Raw genomic sequence first — 27,435 nt, forward strand, 5'->3', positions numbered from 1 at the left:
CGCCGTGTTGACACGCGATGCTCGAGGCGACGTGCAGCGTACAACACAAGACTGAGCGACCCCGTTCTTACCCTGGGGAGGAGTGAGTGCCCATCTGCTCCCCCAGCGATGGACGGGGCAAAGGGGTGCTCAGTGCCGCACAGGACCTGGCTGCCGGGATGCAACCTGCAGGGCAACTTTAAGCTAATTTGGTCTTGCATCTGCTGTTTATTGAATTAATGCTGGATGGTTCCCTGGAACGAGCACTGTGGGTTTTTATAGCACGTCACCGGTGCTCAGGTGCTGCAGTGAGGGGCAGGCCACCAAAAGGAAGGAAGGCAAACCATGCAGGAGTTTACGCACCCAGCAGAAAAAATGGTGGGGTTTTCTCATCCTGAAAGGCTGACAACTGTTGAGGAAAAGATGGGACAAGAAGGAACAAAAAAAATGAGTTTGGTACTATGTTGATATTATTTATAATAACACTACAGACTTAATTTCTCTTGTTGCTTTAATCCTCCCCACTTTCAGCCAGCAATCTATTATATTGGAAGATACTTGAGATGCTTTCAGAGTAGGGAAATTATTATACATAAAATATGTAGCTAGTATCATTAGAACAGACTTTGATTAATTTTGCAGCTGGCAAAATTACCCCTGCCTGAAAAAGAAATCCATTTACTGTCCGTGTGGAAGTAATTGTGTTAATATCAAAGCTGGTTTTAAAATGAAATGAAGAGGGCTCCACTCTGTGCCTTCCGTGCGAGGAATCAGGGCTGCATGATGAAGGGCTGAGTGCTAATTCCTTGCCAACATTTTCCTCCACAGATATTGTTCAAGACTTCAGCAGGGCTATTTGTGGTATATTTAAGGTGCAGTCACATATACAGGTAAGTTCAAGCAAGTCCCTGCCTCAGCCTCACCTTTGATTTGCATGTTGCTTCTGGACAAAGGGTAATGTTTGTATTTTTGCTCTGTCTTCGTACAGCACCAAGCACAGCAGAGACCCATGCTCATGGGCAGATTCGTTGGGCTCAATAACTGTCGACAGCAAAGCTACATGCAGGGCCAGAAATACCTGTCAGGCTAATTACCCTGTTAATCTACAGGAGCAATTTTGAAAAGCACTTGGGCAAAATGAAATGAATAGCTATTATTAATTAAGAACTGTTTGGGGTTCAGGTGCTATAAAGGTCCCAGATGGCCCCAAGTCCACCACTTCTGGCTGCAGCCAGGTCTGGATCTCCCTTTTTATTTCTCGTGCTGAAAGTTTTCCTTCCCTGCAGCCCGTTTGCTGGAGTGCACAGACTCCCTCCTCCTCCTCGGCAGGAGGTGGGCAGGTCTAAGCACATTAAATATACAAACACATCGTGCTCCTTCTTTGCTTCATCAAGTGCCGGCGTTGGCATCGGTGGTCCAGCAGCAGCAGAAGCTGAGCGAAGGCTGCCGAAAGGGCTGGGGGAAGGGAGAAAGCAGCAGCAGCAGCAATGAGCAAACGGAGCAGGCAAAGCACCCTGTAGCAGAAGGGAGAGGAGAGCCCAGGCAGGGTGAGCATTTCGTGCTTCTTTACAGGAGCTTTCTGCAGCCCTCACGCATCCCTTGCGAGCACGTGTCCGTCTGCATCCCAGGGAAAAGCGTCTTTCTAGGAGCGAGAGCTGGAAATCAGGCAGAAGAGAATGGGAAGGCTGTAAATCAGCTATTACTGCCTCCCGGAGAGAGGTGAGAGAGGGAGAGGAAGGAGTTCAGGGGGATGAAGCTGGAGGATCCGGAGACTCAGAGAGGAAAAGTTGCCCTGACGGGAGCCTCTGCGTGCTAGAGCCTGAGCTTCGCTCCACAATGGGATTTCTTGTGGCTAAGGGAAACCTCCTCCTCCTGCTGTGTGCCAGCACCTTCCCCGGTAAGTTTGAGAGGCTTTTCTTCCCCTGCTCTGCTCTTTAGCTCTTTTCTCCCTTAGCCCTCTCAAAATCATGCTGCAAAGCCTGGTCCCTTTCAGCGAGGAATTTCCCCCGCTCCTGCATCCCCCTGCCCTGTTGTAGCAGTTCGCCTAAAAATATTGCTCTGCTGAGCAGCGCTTTGCTTTTATTTTCTGCTCCTTGCCGGAACAGATGGGAAAAGGGTTAAAGCTCAGTGTGGAAGGGGACGGGGGGAGGACACAGAGGGGCTCAGCCTCTGCTTCTTGCCTGGGCTTTTCTCCCTGGGTGAAGTGTGTTAATGTGTCTCGGGGTGATAGCTGTGGCTGGGGAGAGCGCAGCCAGCTCTCAGCTAATGCTTCCCTTTGTATAATCCAGGGCAGGCTAAAGACTAAGTAGGAGCCATATTCCACGAGGGACGTGGGGAGAGAGCCCGCTCCCTCTCCCCTCTGTGCTTGGTGGAGGATGCGTGTGCATGCATCCCGCACAGGGGCACAGCCCCCGGCAGCCCCCTGAAGAAAGGAAGATTTCATTTTTAGTTACCAGCAGGCACCACCGACAGCTCCTGTAGTGAACGTGCACGGTCAGGGCTGTTCCTTGCAGCATCCAACTTTTAAAGTATTATTGAGGGAAACTGCACTTTTGTGCAATTTCTGCTCTCCCCCTTCCTCTTCCTTCACCCACTGCTTTTGTGAAACACCAGCTATGAAGCTCAGTTTGAAGAGCTGAATTTCAACCTCTCCTTTATTTTTATTTTTTTTTTTCTGATGCATTGGATGCCAATTTTTATGTGTAAATCTGTTCCAAGGTCCCTATCCCCCAGCAGTGTTAGACTAACAAGGCTGCTTTCTCCTTTTTGTCTTACCCTTCACGTATCCCCCTTTACTGCTTGCAGACTTCACTGCTAGAAGCTTACCACAAAGTGGCCCTAAAAACTAAACCAGCTTCAGGGGAAAATGACCCATGTGGTGGTTTTAAAGTCATTTCAGTGATGCCCCACAGGATTTGGCCACGGTGGATGAATGGAGGGAGAAATACACGGCAATGCCTGGGGGAGTGGGTAGGCAGGTCCCCAGGGTGGCATCACCCTCCCGTGTGTCCCTCCTTGGGGACATCCCCGGGGTCCTGGTAGGAGAAGGCTCTGCTCCCTGCTGTGACTGAGGGTGGGCTGGGGTGATCCTGCACCTCACCCTGGGATGCACAGCAGCTCCCGTGCCTCACCCTGCCCTGCCCGTGCCGTCCCCGCAGCCTTCGGCCACGTGGAAACCCGAGCCCACGCGGAGGAGCGTCTCCTGAAGAAACTCTTCTCCGGGTATAACAAGTGGTCCCGCCCCGTCGCCAACATTTCCGACGTGGTCCTGGTTCGCTTCGGCTTGTCCATCGCCCAGCTCATCGATGTCGTAAGTGCAACCCATTTGTGCAATGAGCAGACGGGATCAACGGGGTCGGGGCTCTGGGGGGATGCTCAAGGTGCATGTTGGTTTTGCAGGTTGTTTCATGGTCAGGTTGGGAAGCCTTTGCTCTCAGAAGGAAAGTTATCACACAGAGAGCTCTGGTGGAATGAGGTGACTTGTGAGAGTAGCTGGTCATCAAACTGGATCCTTTGTTCTTCATTGACTGGAGCCAAAATCCCAAATTCCTTACCAAAACCAGTAGGACTGATCACAGCACAGCAGTGGAGCTGCTGGTATAAGTGCCAGAGGGTCCTGGCTAAAGAGAAAACAATCAGCTGATTTAGAATTTAAGCCATAATTGTTAACACTAATTGACACAAGCTAAGAGGAATAGTATTTTATACATCTCTGGAAGATAGCTGGCCTGAGGAGCTTTCTGCAGATGGAAGTTTTGAGGGTTGTTAGCTGCTCTGGCAGATATTTACAAAAATTATTCCTGAATGTTTGCTTAAATAGAAGTCACACGTACAAACTGTGTGTGCTGTGTACAAAACGGTGTGGTCTGCACTCTGAGCTGATATGTATTGAAATGGTATTTAAAGGATTAATCTCTTACAGTGTGTTGGGATCAAGTGTCGTAAATAGAGGCGATCTCTGCAGAACGAGGGAAGCATGCACACACACATCTAGCTTGTGCACGTCTTGCTCCCGTGTGCTTCTCTCAGTCCTTGTCTGCACACAGTTGGCACAACAATTCTGTTGGTGCCCTTGAACATCTCTTGCACAGGTGTTGGTCATGCCTTTGGAGGTTTCTCTCTGTCACTTTTTACTGTACTCCTATGGCAGATGAAAAGGCGGTGACAAAGGAAAGTATGATGCAAATTAAGGACATTGCTGGTGCAGGCCGATCACAGCAGATGACTCTCTACACTTTGTCTTTTTAGATAGGAGTCATTAAACTGGAGAAAAAAAACTTTTAGAAGTTCTTGTAAAGAAGATGAGATTTTTTAGTATCTAGATCTCATCCATGAATGGCTGAAATAGCCAAGGCAATAAACAGAAATCTTCAATCATCCTCAATACTTTTTCCATACTTAGTGCTGCTGGAGCCTGCCCATTTCCTCCCGGCCACAGGAGCCCTCCTGAGACAGTCAAAGCCTCTTTCTCAATGGTGTGGCATTACGACCTTCATTCTCAATGAATCCCAAAGTATTCAGGCTGAATATAGTCATTGGTCCATAGAGGCTTACAGCATTGTAGTTTTATGGGAAAAAATAAACAGATTTTTACAAGGGAAAGAAGAACTTGAGGCTGCTACATCTCTGTGAGAACTAGTCCAAACACAACAGGCAGCCAAGTGCCAGAGCAAGCAATAAATGAAAAATGCAACAAGCCCCTGGTTGCAGAGCTTTAGAGACCTTAAATGCAAAAGAAATGCAGCTAAACTGGTGTGGGAGGTGGGAAATCGAAGCCACCAGTTGCTGGAGAGTTGCATGTCCTCATGCACAAGACACCAGCTTCCAGCTCTGCAGCACAGAAAGGGCCCTGCGGTCCTCCCCTCCCTTACGTCAGCCTGAGGGATCCGGAGCTGTTTGCAGTTGCTAATGTTGAAGTTGTTCGGCTCTCATCTGAATAATTGATAAGGGTGAAGATGAGACATTAGTGACTGTGAAGGCATGAGAGACTTTCCATTATGCAGCTGCAGAATCGCGAAGGGGTGGGATCGATACACCTGCTTCGTGGTGCTTTTCCCAGCCTACTGGAGGAGAATTAATCTTCTTAAAATCACGTCAGTGGTTAGAAGTGCAACCACCAGGCAGGCTTCTGCCAGGGCTGCTGAGAGGAGAGGTCTCATCCCCTCCGACGCTGGGGACAAGTGACACCCCTGCCACCTCAGCACTTTGACGGTCTGTGCCCCTTCTGGTGCAAACCCCGGTGCAATTGTTAGACCCGGAGTGCAGCTCCCAACAACGAGAAGTCTGAAAGAGAAATCAGAGCTGTATTCAAATGCCAGCTCCTGCTGACAAAAGCTGGGATGGAAATGAAAATCAATGTGAAACTTGACAGCCCCACATGTCCTCAGGTCACCCCATTGTGCTGGGGGTTTTCTGAGATGAGGTGGTAGGGGATCGAGCATTTGTCTGGGGGCAACCACTGAAAAACACACCTGGGCTCCGCAGATCATGTCTCTGTGAGGCTTTGTGTGCTGTGTTCACCCTGAGGAAAAAGGCCAGGCCACTGCACCCTGCAACCCCCTGCGAGAGGAACCCACAGGACTAGAGCCACCCTTCTCTGGGGTCAGGATGGCAGAGCCCTTGGGTGCAGTCTGGACGTGGAAAACAGGCAGGAATTGCCATAAGGATCAGCACCCAAACTGTAACAAGGAACGTGGTGGAGACCCTTGGGCACCTGGCTTGCAGTGGTAGGAGAAGCAGGGTGGTCCAGAGCAGGGCATGGCAGCCCCCACCAGCGGCAATCCTGATCTCCCACCCAAGGAAGTAGCTGGAATTTTCCTTCCTTTGTTGCTCACTTGAATGTTTTTTTGTATTCCTCCTTTCTCCTCATGCTCCTGGTCCCCAGCCCCTGGATGAGGATATCTCCTGTTGGGTTTTGCACTTGGTGCCACAACCGCGGTGAGGAGGCTCAGCGAGGGGGAGGCACGGCCCCGTGAATCTCCCAGCTTTTAGGGTTCAGATTAATCCTGAACTGGCACAAGAGCAAGGTTAATGATGAGCAGCTTGCTTCCAAATGAGCCCTGTCAACTGAGCTGGTTTTGTTGCCAGAACAAAGAGAGAGAAAAGAAACAAAAATACAAACAAGCTTTGAGCTCTCGGACTAAACTCTGCCCCACACAATTCATCCTGGTTATTTACACAGGGTTTGTAACTTGTGTGCAAGGCAAGAAGCAAATAATAATTAATTCTACTATGGTGCTGCCAGCATTGGGTCTGCCTCACACTATTTAAAAGTGTATACGTAGTTCTACCTTCTCATGCTATATCTATTTAGAGGTGGAAAAAAGCCTACAAATTGACACCATGGGTATACACAAGGCTGTCCAAAGGTTGTGTATCAGCAGAGTAGCTCGGTTTTGTTCACAAAATTCAATCCGTGGTGCTCTAAGTTTGTGCGTTTTGTAGGAGAAACACCACTGAGCTTCATGTTTCCAGAACTGTGCTCACTGATAATGTTACACAGAAATACTAAGCACTACTTGACGATGAAAATGAAAATTGTAAGCAATGTGCACATGTGAGTGAAAATAAAAATGCCCAGCATCCTCTTCCATCAGTGCTCAGGACAAAGCCGAGCGGAGGAGCTCTTCTCTCCACCTGTCCTCGTCATCCTAGTCTGAACCCATCAGCACCCAGGAAAATCCCAGTAAATTCAAGTCAGTCTGCTTGCAGGATTGCTTCAGTGCAGGCTCAGCTGTTCAGTGGTATCAGACAGCTGTGCCCTGTCCCGTGTTAAATGACAGAAACATCTGCTCTTTATTTCCAAGATGGAACTTACATTTATTGCAGAGGTGATTTAGAATTACAGAAATTAAGTACAATTAAGAGAAATGTAATGCGTTCCTTGGGGCACTTCCCCTGCTCCTGTAACTGATATCTGATCTTGCATTTCAGGATGAGAAGAACCAAATGATGACCACAAATGTGTGGGTGAAGCAGGTGGGTGCACCAAAATATGTGTTTTTCCATGTTCCATTTCAGTTTTTCAATCTGAGGTCTCCTAGGTTTGTAACTGCCCTGTTTTTGGCAGGAGTGGCATGACTACAAGCTGCGCTGGGACCCCCAGGAATATGAAAATGTCACATCCATCCGAATCCCCTCGGAGCTCATCTGGAGGCCAGACATTGTCCTCTACAACAAGTGAGTGTGAGCACTGTGACCAGAAGGCAAACCCATCCTTGCAAATTTTCTCTGTCCGTGGCATCAAGGAGCTTCTTCCAATTGTCCCTCCTTATTTAATTCTCTTTGGTCGAGGTCTAAGTAGAGTCTCATAATATCTGTCCTACATTCTCACAAAATCTGTCCCAGATGTGCCGTAAATACCATGACTAACATTCATCACAAGGGCTTTGTTCTCCTAATGATGCTCTCTCTAACAGTGAGTTATGTGGGGGATGCCAGGTACTGTTTTCTCTTCACATGTTGGAGAGACAATTAATCTGGATAGGAGCTTTCAGTCCCTTTCAGCTTCATTTCACCAAGGAGCTCTCCCCTCATTCATCACCAGCAACTGGAAAAGCCAATTGCCAAGACAGGCTTAAATAAGGCAAATATGCCCAAAAAATGTCAGACTTGCATGTCTACAAATACAGGTTTCAGGTCAACCCAATGGAATTCTAGAATTATTCCTAAACAGGTATTTTCTCCTGATCCCAAATGCTTGAAATCTCTCTCTTGCATGGACACCTTGCAGGGAGCAAGTGGTCGTTTTCTTTCTTTCTTTTGCAGCTTGCTGATATTCTTAGAAAGAGTGTCCAAGTGCCAGGACTGATTTCTCCTTTGCTTATAACAGCTGAGTTCTGCATCTCCTAGGGTGCAGGATACCCCAGGCTGCCTCCCTGCACGGGCTCCAGAGAAAACACTTGCTGCGAGCATCAAATAATCCAGTCTTTGTACATGGCTAACACTCAGACAAAACACTCAGAACAGAAGCCAGGCTCATTTCTAATAAACAGTTGCCTGGTTCTGATATAATTTTGCTTTCGTTTAAAAAAAAAAAAAAAAAGCGCTGAAGGAGAAATCTGTCTGGGGGATTGCGAGCTTTGGAGACTATTGAAATTGTTATCTTTCCTGTTAGCTTGCCTCTGATCCTCAGTGGTGTGGTAACTGCAAAACTTTTGGAAATCACTAGAGATTAGACCACTGGAAATTACTAGTTCCTAGTCACTTGGACCTTCCCATCTTACAGAAAAGAGCGCGAATACGATATGACAAATGCCTCATGTTGCAGCCAAGAAAGGTGTTCACAGTTTCCAATGGACAAAAAAAAAAAAAAAAGAAAAAAAGAAAAAAAAGTCTTTGACCTTCTCATTGTCTGATTACTGACAATGGTATAGATTAACAAACCTCTTTGTCTGTGGGACCCTCATGGTCCCTACCCCCTCGGCTCAGCATGCTCACTGTGGCTGACGGAGCATGGGCCATGCAAGGGGTGCCCTAGCACTAAAGAAGGAAACCTCAACATCCTGCTGCATCCCTATGGTAGGTAGCAAGTCTTTTTGTCCTGGTGCCCTACTACCACGCTGTGAAATGTAGTGCCCTGGACACCTAAACTGAAGCTACAACTCTCCCTTTATCCATACTTATCATCAATAACCATGCATTCTCCCGATGGTTGTCATGAGTCTATCATACATTTTTAATTGCTTTCTTTATCCATGAATTAAACATGGCTGTAGACGCCAACCACTAGCCAGTCAGTAATGGTTTTCCATTAATTCTGTAGCTCTTTACTGCTATATTTGCCCATGCTCTTTCGTATAGTGTCAAACACGTCTTATGTAGCCTGCTTTCTGCCCTGGATGTACTTTTCTCTTCTATCTGGCTTCTTACCAAACACATCTGAAGCTGCAGTCATCATCTTAGCTGCAGTACTCTAACGGTCAGGTTTCACAGTTTTTAGGGGTTGCAGGGCAAGGGCAAGGCAGGACAAATGTGGTGCAGGCAAGGCAAAACATGTAGCCTGAGGGAACATCAGGGTGAGATTCTTCTGCACGGCGCCTCACCAACTGCTTAACCCCACCATGCTGGTGGGGTTTATGTTTCTCATTTCAGCTGGAAATGTTTTGGGAAGGTTTTGCAAAGATAGTGAATAGTCAAGGGTGATACAAATAAGGCCTCCCTCACATATTTTATATATTGTTTAGAGGCAATTTCAAGTCATATAGATAATTCTGTATGACTAACACCAACAGAAATGTCTGCATGGACCTTGGTGGAAGAGAGAGAATGGCCACACTGGCTTTTTGTACTCTTCAAGCTTTTTAATGTGAATTATTAACTGATTACCATGTACTCTGGCAGAACTATGATGTTTCTGTTTGGGATGATATCCTTTGGAAAAGAGAATTTCTGGACAGGAGATTACATGAATGCCTCTCCCGTTTCCATGTGGAGGAATATATAGAAATGGCAAAATTTAAATTGATTTGAGATTTACATTGTTAGGGAAACCCAACCCCTTGTTGTGAATTATTCTTGTATCTAAGCTCATTATTATCAAAAACTTCCATTTATCCACTCTAGAGGCTCAAATTAAATCAGTAAACTCAGCCGGTTTGGCCTAGAGAGTGTATGTAGTTGTCAACATTTATAAGGAATCTAAAACCAAATTAATATCCTACAGGGAAATTAATATGCTGCTGGGTTTTCAGGCTTGATGAGATAAGTTCCAAGACTCTGTAAATAGTCTCTACGAGATGTGACAAAACATATGTATAACAGAAGAATGTGAGTTAATAGTGAAATGACAAAGCCTCTCTTCTTCTCTGCCAAGAAGGCCAGCTGTTCTCTATCTGAGGCTGTAAAAGCTCTTCAGACACCACCAAATCATTTACAAATGGATTATCTAATCTTCTGCATCGAATTTGTTTCCCATTCATGAACGGACTTTAAACACACTTTAGTTTTCCTGTGTATATTTGAAGTAAAAAAAAAATATTTTGGGGGGTCTAATCAGCCATTGGGGCTGCATTTTGATTTTTTCACTGCTCCACCATTGTGTTGAATGATTAAAATCCAGTGCACCATTGAAATTTCAGAGGAGAAAACCCAGAAACAGAAGGTTTGCAGCCAGTGGTCCAGCTGCTAAAGAGGAACGCAAGAACATGTCCTTGAGCCTAACGAACAGCCAGAGAAATTGAAATGTGAGCTTCACTGGCTAACTTTCAAGTAGACACACAGGATAGCATTGTAACATTTCTTTTCTCTACCCTGGTGATGGTAAAACCTGGGAAAAGGCTATTGGATACATTCAGACCTCATCATTTACTTTTTCTCAATACTTTCTGGTGTTAACTGTTCCAAAAAGAAAATCCCTGCCTTAGTCTCCATAGTCACAAAAAAAAATAAAATAAATAAATAGAGAGAGAGACAGGATCATGCATGATGTGAATTCAAATAAATATTTCAATAATTAAGAGGAGGAAATATCTTCAGGAACTCACCCAGTGATAATATGGACAAAAAGGATTACTGTACTGGGTTAGAAGTTCATCTGGCAGGCAGCTTTTGAAAATCATGAGAAAGGAAAGAGTTCTTTGAACTACACTGTAGTGGCTTGTTCTTTTGAACTGTACTATGATGTTTGCAACTAGTGAGGCTTATGGAGTAACACTGGCTTCCTGACTCATCTCAAAGCTGTTTGAAAGAAAAATGCCAAAAAGTGCCCCAGTCTAACCTTACAAATGTTGGAAACATTCTTGACATTTTGCTTCATTTGTGTGCATGCTTGCCTAGATATTGTCATTTTGCACCAGATTGTACTTATAATAGGCCCATAATTGCTACTTCACACTTAAGCTTTCCTGATTCTCCTGGGAGTTTGAAATATTTTTAGAGAGGAATTATCTCTGTAGATGTCTTTGAGATTTGCCACCGAGCTCTTTCCTGTAATACAGGAACCGACAAAAATCTCCGAGAGGGGTCTCTCTCATGGGCTGTTGCTGAGTTAGCATCTAAGGCTTTCTTCTGCCATAATGTTCAGGATGGAGCCAGTTTTACTTCCAAAATGCTGATAAGGATGCTTGGCAAAAGGAATATTGGAAGCAAAAGCACAAATCCAGTACTCTTACAGCCTTCTGAGAAACTTGAGCCTATTTCATCAGTGTAGCGCAACCACTTCTGGGACAGATACTTGTTTTATTGAGGAATTATTGAAATTTCTGTTACCAATGATTTCCCAGCATCTGAGACAAGCAAATGTTGGGATGAGACCTGCAGAAGTTGACATCAGTGCACAGAGAGCTCCATCTATGCACCCAAGATCTGCATTGACACATCTGCTTTGTACTTAAGGTGCCAAGAGCCTGGATATATTCAAAATCCAACAGGACAAGGTCCTGGGCACCCTCTTGTAACTAACCCTGCATTGATGAGGGAATTTGATCTTCTCCTGAGGCCCTTACCAACCTGTGAGCTCAGAGCAATCATTTTGCTAGTGAAAAATAATTGCTGAACATTCGAAAATTCTTTGATTTGCCTTTGGAGCATTTTAATCTGAACATTACAGATGCATCTGTTTAATATCTACAAAAAGGGTGCAGAGTTGATATTTTAATGGGGTCTCGAAACCCCTTTTTTTCTTGGTTACTGTTGTTGGATGAAAAATGCTTTAAATGAGGACATTCTAGCTATATCCATACATGGATATAGCTAATTTTCAAGCTTTTAAAGCTCTGTTTGGATTTAAATTGTATCATCAGAAATTAAAATAAATGTGTGCCTCATTTACATGCATTCTGAAAACATTTAATTTCGTGAGACGATGTATCTCCCAAATGCAGGGAAAATAGAAACTGGCAAAAAATCTCCATCAGCAGAGCTTTTTAATGAAATGCGGTTGATGGCTGCCAGTAAAACAATACCATCCTTGAACCCTTAGAAACTCAGAAGATTTTAGAAGAGCAGCCTTTATTCCAGAAATGAGGAATCAAAGGCTGCAGAACACAGCAGCACTATTTCCATCAGAAAAGGAACAAGCAACTCTCTTCTCTTTATTGGTGTGCACTGTTGTATTTGACATGAAAATACAGGAGCTCCAGCACTTTATTACTAACAGATTTTTTCAAGCTGTCAGGTCAGGGTAATCAGGAGAGCCTGACTATCTTAATTCTCAAGTTCTTGTTGTGACGTTTACCTTGCGCTCACTCCTGCTTCCAAATGGCTTTTCATGACAACAGTCACAACACAATGGTGTAGACTGAATGAGGAAAATGTGCTACTTCTACAAAGGAATGACTGGAGATTTTCCCTGCAGATCTCCCACCTAGCTGTCTAAGGAACCACTCGCGTTATGCAGTGAAAGTTGGCACAGCTTGGCCAAGAACGGTGCGACAAAGCTTTCCACAAGGAAACAGAGTTTCCCCAATCTCATAAGTGCAGACTTCATTTATAGATAGTTTTCGCAGCTTGATACCTTGGAGAGATTGAGGAAAGGCTTTTGGAGACTGTCAACAGATGGGTGACCTTGTTTGCTCCTTCCCTCACGTCAAGGTAAGCAGAATGAGAACCCAGCATCGGCAGCACGCCAGCAGGCACAGCTTCCAACTCAGTAAGCATATGCTTGAAGGTCCAGTGTGGGTGGCAAGCCTGGGAAAATAGGCAAATATATATATATATACACAAAGGGTTAAGACAACTGCTAACACTACCTTTGCACAATATAGCTGGCTTAGATACCCTCTATCCACAGCAGCTTCTTAAAAATTGCTCAGGTATCTCTATACGGAACTGTAGTGAGAAGTCCAAACATCCCCAGTAAAACCCATCTGAGGTCAGGAATTACTTCACAGCCTTGTTATGTGGCTAAGAGAAAAGCAGGAGGATTCCAGGATGTTTCACGGCCCCTCACAGTCATTACCTGACTCCCAGCTGCAAGGCGCAGTTGTCTTGGATCCGTTCCCACCATGGCACTGGAGGCAAAATCCAGCGTGGACAGCAGGGCCACAGTTGTCTGCAGGAGTGTGTGAGGTGAGGACCCAGGCTGAGCCTGGGCTGTTGGGCAAACAATTAAAAATAAAGTCTTCCTCCTCAAAGAAGCAGCTCAGTTGCTGAAATAATTGGCGTACAAGCTCTGCAGCATCCCTCTGGTTACAGCTATGCCTACAGAAGAGAGGCGTGTGGGTAGGCACGGGAAGAGGGCAAAATTGCCAGACAAGACAATTGTGGGAATGAAACACAACGTCTGCACAAACCAGCTACACGATACATAGGGGAATTATTATTGTTCCTGGGTGCGCTTTTAGCAAGAGGTTCGTGCCCTTTTCCAACAGCCTTAAAAGGGATAAAGAGGCACCCGTATTGTTTACCCAGCCACTTACATACTGTGCTACCTGAGAAAGAAACAATGGTGAATGTTCATTATCCCTTTGCTGTAATATAAGTCCAATTATAAACATATTGTTCCATTAATGAACAATTTAATCATGCCTCTGAGATCTCATTAAATGCTGAATTGGATTCCAAATTCCTATTGAGATTTAGAAAGAAAACCACCAAGAACAGCAAATGCTGGAATGTCTCTTGCTGTGCATGTTTCGTGTCTCAATCTGGCTGTACAGGGCAGGCAAAACCCAGGAGGAAACTAGATGGTTTTCATCCAGAGAAAGCAGTCCATGAGTGTAAATTAGATATGAAAAAGAGTCAAGAAAGGAGTTAGGTGCATGGTACAACATTTGGAATAAAACATAATTGTGGTTTTGCCTTGACACCTTTGGGACAGCAGTCTGGGTTTGTACATATTTATAGCTTTTCTGTCAAAAAAAAAAAACTTGCAGCAAAAAGCAAACATTTTCTATTATAGCAGCAAGATTTGAGTTAAAAAGCCTAGTTCATATCACACAATCATTCTGGGTTTATTTTTCCATGAATTCAAGCAAACTGGAAAATTGTTTCAAGAAACAATTACCTGGGCTGTGATCCTGGGGATCAGGGGCATTTCCATCTCTGCCTGGATATGTGTTAGACAGCTCACTAAGGGCCAGATCCTGCCAATCTTTCCCCAAATGATACGCGCTGTCCCTGAGGTCCCAGCGCCAGGACCAGGCCTCAGAGTTCCGCGGTCTTCTTTTCTCTGACTTTGAAGTTTTCTGATATAAAATCTTGTTTGGTTATCCATGCATCTGATATCAGCACACAGTCCTCAATTGAGAGTCCCTGTAAAAAGGCACTGAAAATGGCAGCTCTCTCCCTGACGGGGAAATCAAGAGATTAACTGCTATTATTCCTATTGATATAACACTCTTACTGTTTTCCATGTAAGAGACTGAATGATTACCCAACACTCTGATTTATAGTGGCTGTCACAATTAATTCTACAGAGCTCAGCCACACCGCCTGGCTCCTCCCACCTCTAAAGCAAAGGAAACTCAACCCTCTCCAGGACATTTATGGGAGACCTTCGAGGAAAACTTGTGTGCATTTACCTCCAGGGCATGGCTTATGCAAGGCAAGGCCTGACATCTGTATGCAAACCCAGTGCTTGCATAAGCCAACAGAGTTCAAAAACCACTGGGTAGGGTGGATGGATGCAGTGTTAGGGCATGATGCATCTCCCAGGTGCCCTGAGTACAGTTTTGGAAGCCAAGCACTAAATATCATATTTCTTTAGAACTGTGAAGTCCCAGACAACTGTAGTCTCTTTCTTTCTTCTCTTTCTCCCCAGTGCTGATGGTGACTTTGCGGTCACCCACCTGACCAAGGCTCACCTCTTCTACGATGGGAGAATTAAATGGATGCCACCTGCTATCTACAAAAGCTCCTGCAGCATCGATGTTACCTTCTTCCCCTTTGACCAGCAAAACTGTACAATGAAATTTGGCTCCTGGACGTATGACAAAGCCAAGATAGACTTGGTGAGCATGCATAGCCATGTGGACCAGCTGGACTACTGGGAGAGTGGGGAATGGGTCATCATTAATGCTGTGGGCAACTACAACAGCAAGAAATACGAATGCTGCACAGAGATCTACCCCGATATAACTTACTCCTTTATTATCCGGAGGCTGCCACTGTTCTACACAATCAACCTGATCATCCCCTGCCTGCTTATCTCCTGCCTGACTGTCCTGGTCTTCTACCTGCCCTCTGAGTGTGGAGAAAAGATAACTTTGTGCATCTCCGTGCTGCTGTCCCTCACTGTGTTCCTGCTGCTCATCACGGAGATCATCCCTTCTACCTCCTTGGTCATCCCCCTGATTGGGGAGTACCTGCTGTTCACCATGATATTTGTCACCTTGTCCATCATCATCACCGTCTTCGTGCTCAACGTGCACCATCGTTCCCCGCGCACCCACACGATGCCTGACTGGGTGAGGAGGATCTTCCTCGACATAGTCCCACGTCTCCTCTTCATGAAACGTCCCTCCACGGTGAAAGACAATTGCAAGAAGCTCATTGAATCTATGCACAAAATAACCAACTCACCGAGACTTTGGTCCGAGACCGACATGGAGCCCAACTTCACTACCTCGTCTTCCCCCAGCCCCCAGAGTAACGAGCCGTCACCCACAGCTTCCTTCTGTGCCCACCTCGAGGAGCCAGCCAAACCCCAGCCTATCTGCAAATCTCCTTCTGGGCAGTACTCCGTGCTACACCCAGAGCCCGTACAGGTGACCTGCTCCTCTCCACAGCCCTCACGCCACCTCCTGAGTGACACCCAGACCACGTCCATCTCCAAAGGCAGGTCGCTGAGTGTTCAGCAGATGTACAGCCCCAACAAAGCAGAGGAAGGGAGCATCCGCTGTCGGTCCCGAAGCATCCAGTACTGTTACCTGCAGGAGGACTCTTCCCAGACCAACGGCCAGTCCAGTGCCTCGCCAGCGTCCCAGCGCTGCCACCTAAACGAAGAGCAGCCCCAGCACAAGCCCCACCAGTGCAAGTGTAAGTGCAAAAAGAGCGAGGCGGCCGGCACACCGGCTCAAGGAAGCAAGACTCACAGCAACAAAGGAGAACATCTCGTCTTGATGTCCCCAGCCCTGAAGCTGGCAGTGGAAGGGGTTCACTACATTGCAGACCACCTGCGAGCAGAAGATGCAGATTTCTCGGTGAGTATGCTAACTTAGCCTGCTCTCCTTGGGTAAGCCAAAAATCCCCTGCTAAGGAAGCCCCTCTAAACACGAGGGCTATGAAAGTATACTCAGTAAGTATAATCATCATGGTTCCTGGACACACTGGCACTATAGATATGAACAGAGAGCTTGTCCTTGGGGTCTTGGCAGGCATGTGGGCCAAACCATGCTCTGGGCTGCTCTAGAGCAATAAGGTTCTCCAGCAGTAAAGAGGAGTAAAGTTGTTGTCAAGTAGGACCAGTTGTAAAAGAGAATAGTAATCCTCCCCCCAGCCCTTCTTCTTTTTTTGGGGTGCGTAGGAGGGGATTTAATTTGTTTTCCTTTTTAGGGGATCAAAATGTAGCTAGAAAAAAAAAAGAAATCCTTTAGTACTCTAAAGCCTGAACCATTTTAAAACACCTCTAATTGCAGCCAAGGATGTGATTTTAATTGAGGCCAGAGGGCACCTTGCAGAATTGGGCTCCATGCCGTGATTCTTCTACAGGGAACAGCCAGAGGAGGTGCCAGCGTAATTTGTTGTTGTCCCATTCCTGAGAACAGTATCAGCGAGTGCACTTTGGCGTTGGTTGTGACAGCGTTGCCCTAGCATCCCTGCCTTGGTAGTTCAGCAGTTCACAGCCCTGCTCTGAGCACAAGGGGCCACATCACAGCTCTGAGTTATGCTTTCAGTTTTTTTGTAGATAAAAGCCAAAAACTGTATTATAATGAGATAGAGCAGAAACAGAATCCTCCCTGGAAGCCAGCTGTGCATGCTGACCTTTCCTGAGCTGGTCGGGCTTCGACCTGTGCCTCCACCAAGGGTGAGATGTCTCCTGTGAGATGTTGACTGCCGCTGACCCTTGTGAGCAGTCAGGGAACTCAGGATCTCAATGGAGCAGCCCCTTCACATTGCTGTGCATAAAAACCCTTTCCCAACACTACTACTTGGGAGCAGAAAGCCCCTCATCTGTAGGAAGCAGCTAAGATGGAGAGAGAGAGAACAGAAAAGCAGTGATCTGATGGGAACGTAGCAGACTTCTTTATAGCTAAGCCTCTGACAGACAGGGAATTCACACTTGGTTTTCTATTCAGCACTGACTGTGGTTACTGAGCCTGGGAAAGCAAATTCCCAAAATAGGCTGAGGCTGCGGGAAGCGCGTAGTAGCGTGGGGATGTTGCAGGGTATGTTTAGCTCTGCATGCTGCGATTCCTCATTAGTGGACTTCCATGGAGCAGTTGGCTCCGTCTGTGGGAAGGTGGGTGGGCAGATGGGCAGACAAACTTCACACTTACTCTCAGGGGGTAAATATGGCTACAAATAGAAGTAGAGGCTGAAAGAATTTATTTTAGTGGAGACGGTGATGCACATACAAATGCCACATCCTATTACACCTCACTGCTCTGCCCCTACAATACTATGGATACAGCATGCGAGCTAATTATGGTCATACTGAGGAAAGCCACAAGCTTTTTCCTAAAGAAGACATTATCTGGGTTTCTTAGAGGTATCAGCCAGCAACAGTACCTTTTCAGCTGTTCTTACAGTTCGATTGTCTCCAGATTTGCAGTCAAAGCAAGTCGCAGTGCTTTTACGCAAGACTTCCTGGGCTTGAAGAGTGTCTTTATATTTGCATTTTTCACAGCACTGAGCACTTAGCAGCAGCAACAAAGGATTAAGTGCTGCTGTCCATTTATGTGCTCCTTGGTGCCACAGTTTGAGAGGCCTCTGCTCTTTAATGTATTTCGCTCCACAACATCCCTTTGAGGAAGCAGCCGTTTATTCCTCGTTTTGAGGAGTGACAGCCAAACCACAGGGATGAGATGACCTGTTCAAGGTCGCAGAACAAAATTTGTGGCAGAGAAGGGCTATGAACCCCCTCCTTCATTACATGACAGCCCGGCTCCCTTTTGTGGGCTAAAATATTCTGCAAGCACATTAGGACTGTGGGAATTAAACTCTGCTCTCTCTGACTGGTAATAATAAGAAGTAAACCCATGGAAGTCAATTGATTTTAACTCACATATTTCCCCGTGGTGCAAATGAAAGACTAATACATCAACAATACTTCTCCTTTTGATTGATTCTCTTTCTGCTAAGCTTGTTGATATCAACAAGAACTGGGCTGATGAATATCTTGAGTTCTTTCCTTTTAATCCATCATTGCAACTTTCTTCAAAATGAAAACGGCCTCCAGAGTCTTACACCTTCTACTCCTCTTGCCTCTTGAACTGAAGCAATTAACCCAAGGAGGAAGCTATTAGACATAAAAAGCAGAAGAAAAGGGGCAATTCTGTGGGCTCTAAGCAGACCTCTTGCCAGGAGAGCCTGCGAGCAAAGGCACCATGAAAACCACCAGCAGTGAGTGGAGAAGGGTCACCCTGGCACCGTCGACGTCCCGGGCTCCCTGGAAGAGTGGGCTCCCTGCCACAGCCTTTTGTTCTTTCATAGCAAATGTGGTCTGCGTGATAGGCAGAGGTTGGGTTTTCAGATCTGGGGGAATAATTACTGGCCCTGATTTTTTTCTTTTTCTGGAGGAAATGTGCTCTCATGGAGTTGAAAATTACTGTAGGGAGCAGAGATGATCTAATAAAATAAGAATTTATTGAGAAAAAAAAAAAATCAGTACTCAAAAATTTGCTATCATCTTAAAATCAAATTGTGGCATTTCTACCAGAGACAGACGTCTCCAACAAACCCCTCAGCAGACACCTCTCATGCAGCTGCAGCCCTGAGACCTAGCTCAGTGTTTCTTGGGTGATATTTTCAGACACATGTACCTTCGCAGAATGGGAGCAGAACTTCTTTTAAACTGTCTCTTTTCTAAAGCACCATTGCCACAGGGGCAGTGTTTCTAAATTAAAAGTAAATAGCTCATTTAATTAAGTGCTTCAGCAAAGAGAAAATGGGAAATGCAAGAGGCAGTTGTTTGTTACAAAAAGGTATCTGCAAACAGCACAAGCACAACAGCTTGCTGGGGGAAATGCAAGATGGAATTGTCCTAGCATATGATAGAAATGCCATTAGAAATTAATTGCAGGCTGAGAAGCAAAACAAGTTGCATGTCACACAAAAGCCAAAATAAGCACACACTGTCTGGAAAGCCTCATTGTCCTCGTGACTGTGCGCATCTCAGGACTACTCTAATAAGAAGTCTTCGAAGACAGCTTAAAAAATAAAATAGGAGATAAAATCGCTGAGGGGGAGGGGAACACAGGATAATCTCACCGGTTTATTTTTAACAAAGTACAATAAAACCCCTCGGGACTGCTCTAATCTATGTTAGAGGCTCTGGCTCCTGAGAATCAGATGTCATTTGGGGGTCCCCAGGGCACCTCAACCCTTCCCTCATACCCTGGGGCCCAGTGCCCTATTCCCACTGCTCGGACCTGTAGGCAGCTGAACCAAGAAAGAGCCACAAATTCCCTGATCTTGCAGGAATTTGGGGGTGGAGAAGTCAGCTGGTTCCTGCCCCTGATCCTTTCCCGAATACAGTTTTGAGTGAGCCTCTTAAAAACTAATCAGAGCACAGCTCAGGAGTTGGGATGGCAGATGTTGGCAGCTGCATAGATGCTGCCATAGAGGTCTCTGTGGATCACGCTCCACGTGGGATGCTGGAGAGTTTCTGTCACAGGGAAATGCTACAGAGCTGTCAGAACACAAAACAAAACAAAACCCAGACCATTTGCTTTTCCTCCTCCTCTTCTTCTCATTGTCCCTCTGTAACGCTTCATTCCATCCCTCTGTGCTCTTGCTCTGAAGCTGGCTACTGATTTTGCAAACTTTTGATGCGCTCCCAGGCACCATTTTAAAGATGGGCTGAGTATTTCTATATACACCACATCTGAGAGCAAATTTCAGTTGGACTTTTAAAGTTGTTTCTCTTCCATTTCCCTGTTCCTTTCTCAAAGAGAAATTAATCTAGTTTATTTCTTTTCTTCAAGTGATCTACACTTATTTCTACAAATACAAATATTCAAAAAAGCCTATTTTGCCAGAATGGGGAATTATTTCTCTCAACCCAGCTTTCCAGTTGGACATCAGATGGCAAATTTCAGATTTTTCTTACACACCGGCTGCTTCATGAGATGTTAAACTTTTAAATATAGTCATCCAGAGCTTGCTTAGCTGGCCTTCTCACCAGAAATTTTAAGCATCAGGGACTCACTCCAACTCTCAGCAAATGATGAATAGATCAGAAAATTGGTACAGCAAAAGGGAATTATCCACTGTGACTCCATCCTTGGGATGAGAGAATACCTTTTGATTTCAAGGGTTACTATTTCTTATGATTACCCTAATGACAGAAAGATGTGCTCATTTCCCCCATGAAGATAACTATCTTCAGGATGAGCCTCAATTTTTATTTTTATTTTTACCTTTGCTTGTTGAATAGTAAAGACCTGCTTAACTTGATGTTATTTTTAAAGTGAATAAAATTATCCATTGCATGAAAATATTTAGCTGATTCTTACACTTCTGAGAATGTTCAGGGATTCCTGAAGTTTAAGATTCTTTGTTCAGAGGAAAAATTATGGGAAAAAAATAGCATTTCTCTGTGTACTGAGCCAAGAAGCTAGAGCAATACTGTAATCCTTAAAGGGAGTTCACAAGGCAAGTGATGAGGGAGCAGTTAAAGAGCTCACTGTTGGCATTGCTTCAGCTGAGTGCTGTCGCTGCTGAGGCACAGTGAAGACGGGTGCTTTGCAAATACACTGGATGATTCATGACGAGTTTATGAAGGGCTCAGCAAGCCAAAAAGAAGAAAATTCACATACGTTATCTGCAAAGACTAGTTTTCTTAGCACAACAAATCATCACGTTTGTCCCAGAAGCCAGGGCTGTATATTGTCCCCCTCTGACCCATCATGATTCCTGTGTAACATCCACAAGACATAAGATAAACTTTAGTGGTGCATCCGTGACTGAAGAAGAAAGGGAAAACTCAAGGTGAGTTTAGGTGAGTTTACAGAGTCTGTGCTGTGCTCAGAGCTTGCTTGTTTGGTGCTGGAAAATCATAATATTTTAGGACCTGAAGTTGCCACTATACCTGTGAAAATATCATCTCCTGCAAAAGGCTATTTCAGTGATATTTGGACTGCTTCCTTTACCAAAATGATCATTCAGCATTATCAGCAATTCCTTTATATACATATATATATATATATATCTCAAACAAGGTCTCTTACAAAATAAATAAATAAATAAATAAATAATATTCTAGGCTACTCACTTATTAACCATGTTTAAAACAAATCTAGGATCTGAGAATGAAAAGGCCTGCACCATTAGTGCTATATTATTATTGCACTGCACTTTTCATGCGTGCTACAGCCCGATATATGCAGCAGCTTTGGGCACAGCGAGGCTCTGTTTGCTCAGGATCTCAGAACAGCGGGTCCAGTAAAGCAGCCCCAGCAAAGTGCAACATTGGCTTTGCTCTCTCCTTCTCCTTACCACCACACTCCTGATTTTCTGCAGCAACGACCACTGAAGAGGTTTGAGCTAGCTCCCGCTGAGCTGTTTTCCCTAAAGAGGAAGGCAGCCTGCCAAACTTCAGCCCAGAGCTCAAGGCACCATCAGGGCTATTAATCACCGAGGGGTACGTTGTAGGGAATTATAATGGCTACAGCCATATCAAATAAAGTTTCACCATCTAATCAGTCCTCTTCCTGGGAAAGAAATTAATAACAGCAAAGGCATAAAAGAAGTTTTCATACGTATGTGGTTTCTTACTTGATGAAATATCCATTTACAACAGGTCTTGCCTGCTGGTATTAATAAGTACTAGATTTCCCTGGGGAGGAATTGCTGGAAAATCCTCCCACAGCAAGACAAAAGTGGAGAAAAAGAAGGATGAGGAAAACCGCTTCTTTTATTTGCTGGTTCATTTTCACTGCTTACTCAGCCAAATCTGTAAATCCCTTCACAGAATGAGTTTGGCTTCATTAATCCGTAAGCAAATCTGTTTACTAGCACGAAGAAACGAGCAATTCCTTTTCCTCCCTCAGCTTGAATCTCAGCCTCATTTACACACCCAGTTACAGCTGTTGCTTATGGAAAATGGGATCGTGAGTGTGCAGACAAGCTGAATTATCCACAGGCATACGTCATCCCTGGGGAGCTCTGAACAGGGCTTGCAATCGCACGAGCACACCCACGCAGCCTGGGAATGTCTCCCATGCAGGCGATAGAGCAAACCTTTGCCATTGTACATGGCCATTGTATGTAAGTAAGATCCTTCCCTCCTATCTCAGGACTTAAATTAAAATATTGCCTTCAGGAATAAAGCACTATTAATCTTTAAGTGCTATTAATCTCAATTAAGCCTCAATAACCGGCCTTTCATCTCTGTCCTGCCAGGTGAAGGAAGACTGGAAGTACGTTGCGATGGTCATTGACAGGATCTTCCTCTGGATGTTCATCATTGTGTGTTTGCTGGGAACTGTCGGGCTCTTCCTCCCGCCGTGGCTGGCAGGAATGATCTAAGCATAGCCACAGAAAGAAGAAAATCTATCCCGCCCTGTGGATTTTCGTTCACCTGGAAGGAGATGAGCAGAGAAATGGAGCCAGCCCTTTGAATAATTTACTGCGTGTCTGCGCATGAGTTGTTCCAGAGCACTCTGGGAACACTTTCCAAGGTCACATCATTTTGCCGAGCCATTTTCATCTCCTCCATCTAATTTAGGGGAAAAGTTCTCATTAAAGATTGTACATAGCATGGTGGTATTCATTGGCATATACTCAGCAATGTAAGCCCACGAGCTCGCTCCCTAAAGCAGCACCAACAGAGGCTTCGTGTATCCAAAGCAGCCCCTGGCAGATCAGCTCCGCTCGTCTTCAGAGCTCTCCGCGTGCCCTGCCTCGTAACCTTGCCCCGTCCAGCTGAATGGTTCAGGACCGCGTGTCCCTGTACGAGTCCTTTGATAAATAAAGCTCCAAATTCGGGATACCTGTGCAGGGTGTGTGCTGTGCGTTCAGGGGTCAGCTGGCACAGGCAGACAGGCTGAAAGAATTGCTCACTGCAGCTCAGGCTCTCTAGGACCAAAAGGGATCATTAGCCCCCAAAACACAGGGGTTGCAGTGATCGTATCGACAGAGTTTTCTTTGGCCAACACCATTCAGAAGCCATGGGGATGAGGGACATCATCAGCAAGTGAGGATCAAGCAAATTAATGGAGGATTTGGTGCTGAGTTTCAGACTGTGTTTGTAGGATTTTGGTGTGCTTTCACGGGAAATTTCCTGGATCCCAGTTCTGGCTGCTGCTGAATAGCTGGGAATCACCCTGGGCTGTGAAATCCTTACCGTAGGTAGGCAATGTGGTTGGTGTTACACAAGAGGTGGGGAAGGCACGGCAGAAATCCGGGGCAGTGTGTTAGTGTAACAAAGAAATGGGCTGTTCCTTGTGAAAACCTGAACAGGACAGGCACCGGCACTTGGGAATTCAGAATGGCACTTTGCAGAAATTACAGGAATTTCGGCTTTAAATTCAGTTAGTCAGTCTGAATGTCTCATTGGCTGATCAGATTTTAACCAGCCAGTTAAATAAAACAGCATAAAGAAACCGGCAGGCATGGGCTGACTGCTCTAACAGAGTGGCACTATTTCACCCTGCTGCTGACCTCTCCTAGAAGCTGCTTATTCTGGATTAATTTTATTTTTCAAGCCCAAAGCCCAGTGCAGCAGACTATCTGCAGGTCCTGGTACGAGTCAGAGCCTGGGGTGGGGGGCTCACGGCACCCCAATGCGGGAGGGTGGGACATGAGGCTCACTCACACAGACAGCTGCGTTAGCTTGGGACAGAAGCACTGGAATGGGAATAAAATGCCCTAAGGAGACTCTTTCAAACACAAGACACTGCACGCAGTTCAAGCAGTACAAGCTACAAATCAAAGCGGCCATCAAAGCGTTCAGCCTGCTTGGCCTGCCGACCCCGCTTGCTTTTCTTGTGGCAGAAGCTGCAGCTGACCTCCTTGTTCACATCCTCGACTTGTGATCCCAACACAGCCCAGCCCTGGCGTGGGCAAGTTCCCCAGGAGCCGTGCTGGTATGGCAGCCAGCGAGCCTGCTGGCTCTTTGCTTGTTTTCAGAATAAAGAGACTCGCTCTTTGGAGATGCTAATTTATCCCTTTTCACAGTCACTGAGCTTGCTTATGGCAAGGAAAGGAAAACAAACAGTCAAACATCTTCAAGGTCTAGTGCATCCATGTACAAGCACAGCTGCAGCCGGCGTGGAGGCGGCTGCATGCGGAGGGGGACGCGCTGCGGTCTGTATGCAGACAGGCTGCTCTTGCACAGGCGGCCTGAGCTCACAGTTCAAGTGCACGGATGAAATAATCGGGGAAAGTGGGAGGATTTTTGACCCTGGGCTCTGTTGTGCCCACCGTGGCTGCTCAGAGCTCCCTGTGCAACCTCCTCTTCCAGCTCCCGAGCAGCAGTGACAGCGGTGCAGGTGGGAGGCTCGGCCGTGCACGCACACCTGTAGCAATAACACCACCCAGGCTGTCTGAGAGAGGATGGAGAGTGGGCAGCAGCTTGGGTCTCTGCTCTTGTGTCCCAGCCCAGGTGGGCTGGGGCGGCAGCGGGGGTGATGGTGGCTGTATGGCAAGAGCTGCGATCGTGTCCCTGCCTAGCAGAGAGGAAGGGTTTGGGGGTAGCAGTAGAGCCGATAAAGGTTTAAGGGCCGATATAAGAGCCAAATGTTTACGGTGGCATATTGTGAAATTCAGTAGGAGAAAGCATAGGCTGCATGTTGTTCACAGCAAAGGGACCATCTCAATTCACCACCTTTCCTGAAAAAAACAGAAACAAAAAAACCCACACAAACAAAGAAAAACAAACCTGGTTATTACCGGTGCGCACCGTGCGAACAGCAGCATCTCCAGGGTAGCACCGCACTGTGACAGCAGAGGAGCAGGACGGCCTGGCAAGGGCACAAAAACGTAACTCTGAGCCTGGCAGAACAGCCCTGCCGCACTGGGCTGCCTGCACACACCTGCTCCATCAGCACATCAGGTGTGATTAGGGATAATAAGGATGGGGCTGCGTCCCTGAAGACTCAGCACCGCTGAGGGATCACAGCGTTTGGCAGAACAAGATGAGAAGCTACAGCTGAAACCAGTTACAAAGATGTTGCTGGCATTGGGGAAGAAGCTCAGATAATGCAGGTCACTGGTTTCTGCTGGTGTTGCTAACATTGTAATGCTTCTCATACACTGGCAATTCCATTTCTTCTCACGTGGCATTAATATTCCCCCGGTTTAAAGTTCAAATAAAGTCTTGCTTTCTGCTTCTGACGTGCCTGTCAGTAAAATTCAAGGGAGGAAAATAAGAAGCAAGCCCCAGCTCTCCCTTTTGGACAGATTATTTCATTTTGGAGGTTACTGAAGAGGATGGTATCCCTCCATAGGATTCAATGATCAGAAACTGGAATTAAACTGGGACGTGAATCAGACTGTAAGTGTAGAAAAATGAATAATTCTGCTATTCAAAACCCATGAAACAAAAAAAGAGATTTTTAACATATGAAAGGCTCCAGGGGAAAAAAAAATGTGTGTAGCCAGGCTGTTTTGTAACATTTCCAGCTCAGAATCAATCCCCAAGACTTGACTGACCAAGCTGACTTCAGAAGGGTGAGGAAGCAAGATGGATACAACAGGAACTCTAAAGTTGTCTTGGGCAAAACCTGGAGCAAAATACCTGATTTTTAGGACCTGAAAATGCAAAACTAAAGACCCCAAAGATATCACAAAAAGCAAACATGGAGGCTGATTGCTGTGCTTGTGGAGATCATATCCTCACCATGGTGGTTCATGCTTTCCCACCAGAACAGCTCCACTGACCACAAGAGGAAGAAGACCAAAGGCACAGAAACCTGTCTGCAATCACCTCAGTTACAACCTTTTTTTGATTTCTCTTCCATCCCCTTTTTTCTGGTTGCCAAACACTCACTTTGTCTGGATCATCTTCCCAGCCACAAGGCACTCAGGATCTTTTATCTGCAGCTGGCTGGCAGGATGAGCTATGTAATTCCCACTTCCCCAGCTGTTTTCAGGGCTGTCGTCCATGATATCATCTCATTCTCCAGTGAGTTAATTCACATAACCTATAGCACATCCCTTTTGCATAAGTTTCTCTCCAGACATTTCTCTAGAAACTAGACTCAAAGCCAATTGTGCAGAGACAGACAGACAGACACCCGTGAGATGTAAAACACATCCAGTGCTGAGGAAAACCTCCTGTAACAGCCCCAGCTGCCTTGATAGCCCCTATGGGCTCTGTTTCACTGCAGTGATGCCTTTCTGTAAGGTATTTTGTCTCCACCCATAAAATCTTTTTGGTCTCCAGCCCTTTAAATTTGGGCAAGCCAAGCTACGGAGTCTTGGAGAAAGCTTTCTCAGAGCTGCTTGTTAGCGGTACTGCTAGGGAGTCCTCTGTGCTTATCGCATCCTACCCCTGAGGCTGGCTTAATGCCTTGTTATGATGCTTGCGGCAAAATAATCTGTCTCTGAAAGGTCCTTAGCCTCTGACAGAATCCAGTTGTACCAGGCAGGTCAAATGCTGTAGTTAGGATAAAAAAAAAATAAAATGTATCTTAATTTAAGGGCTGGAGGATGGAAGATTTAAAGATGTAAGAAACTCTAATGATGTGATATCACACTACACACTGTGTGGAAAAGTCTGTGTAACAGATTATGTAAGGGCAGTACAAAGAATGAGCAAATCAGCACAAAAGCTTTCCTTAAGGACAGAACAGAAAGGTAGGTAAACAGGAATTATTTTGCAAAGGTGAGGAAAGAGTAGGAATTGGTGGGATTTTGCAGGGACATGCTAAATTTATGCACTGAGTTTAAATCGGAGTTGTCCAGAAAACAGGATTAAATCCAGAAAAACTAATATCCAAACTTTTATTTGTAGTGATAAAAGCTTTGAGAATGAAGTCCCTACTAGGAAAAAAACCTGCAAGGGAGATTTTAATACTTCATTGCTGCTGCATGCCACTGTTTTTAACTGCAGCTTGCATTAAAAGCGATAAATTGGGCCAGAAAAGTCTGAAGCATACTAAGGAACAGTACAACAGGGAAAGCAACAGGTTGTATTTAGCAAAGAGCTAAGGGAATATTAATATCCACAAACACCAGGTTTCTGTATTCACTGGCAGAGGAGGGAAGCGCAATTTGGGGAGGGCAAGGTGTCCAGTGAGATGATGTTAGTCACATTCAGAGCTGATTGATCAAGAAAAATAAAGGAGCCCTGTGACAAATCACCTCCAGTTAGTAGGTTTGAGCTGACAGAAATACAAGATTGGAACTGGGAGTTTGGCTGCCCTAACGTACATCAAAAGCATAATTATCTGCAAAATGCACATGTTG

The 27,435-nt window shown here is 45.6% G+C and overlaps 1 protein-coding gene and 1 long non-coding RNA gene across 2 annotated transcripts; one reads left to right on the plus strand and one right to left on the minus strand.

Moving 5' to 3' along the window:
- Nucleotides 1-1,330: 1,330 nt before the first annotated feature.
- Nucleotides 1,331-24,911, plus strand: CHRNA4 (cholinergic receptor nicotinic alpha 4 subunit). Its single transcript, XM_048074747.2, has 6 exons — nucleotides 1,331-1,876; nucleotides 3,138-3,289; nucleotides 6,913-6,957; nucleotides 7,049-7,158; nucleotides 14,681-16,061; nucleotides 22,426-24,911. Exons 1-6 carry the CDS (start codon nucleotides 1,816-1,818, stop codon nucleotides 22,549-22,551), a joined length of 1,875 nt encoding a protein of 624 aa, XP_047930704.2. The 5' UTR covers nucleotides 1,331-1,815; the 3' UTR covers nucleotides 22,552-24,911.
- Nucleotides 11,658-24,989, minus strand: LOC106040854 (uncharacterized). Its single transcript, XR_001210088.3, has 4 exons — nucleotides 24,905-24,989; nucleotides 13,925-14,172; nucleotides 12,878-13,119; nucleotides 11,658-12,606 (listed from the first exon to the last, which is right to left on the minus strand). It is a non-coding gene; the product is annotated as an uncharacterized lncRNA (long non-coding RNA).
- Nucleotides 24,990-27,435: the final 2,446 nt, after the last annotated feature.

Source organism: Anser cygnoides, chromosome 16 (assembly GCF_040182565.1).
Source record: "Anser cygnoides isolate HZ-2024a breed goose chromosome 16, Taihu_goose_T2T_genome, whole genome shotgun sequence".
NCBI lineage: Eukaryota > Metazoa > Chordata > Aves > Anseriformes > Anatidae > Anser > Anser cygnoides.

Excerpts from the sequence above, each read along its gene's own strand:
- CHRNA4 (XM_048074747.2), top strand. The coding sequence starts at position 1,816 with ATGGGATTTCTTGTGGCTAAGGGAAACCTCCTCCTCCTGCTGTGTGCC. Across the intron at positions 6,958-7,048 it reads CAAATGTGTGGGTGAAGCAG|GAGTGGCATGACTACAAGCT; the intron begins GTGGGTGCACCA and ends TGTTTTTGGCAG. Across the intron at positions 16,062-22,425 it reads CAGAAGATGCAGATTTCTCG|GTGAAGGAAGACTGGAAGTA; the intron begins GTGAGTATGCTA and ends CTGTCCTGCCAG.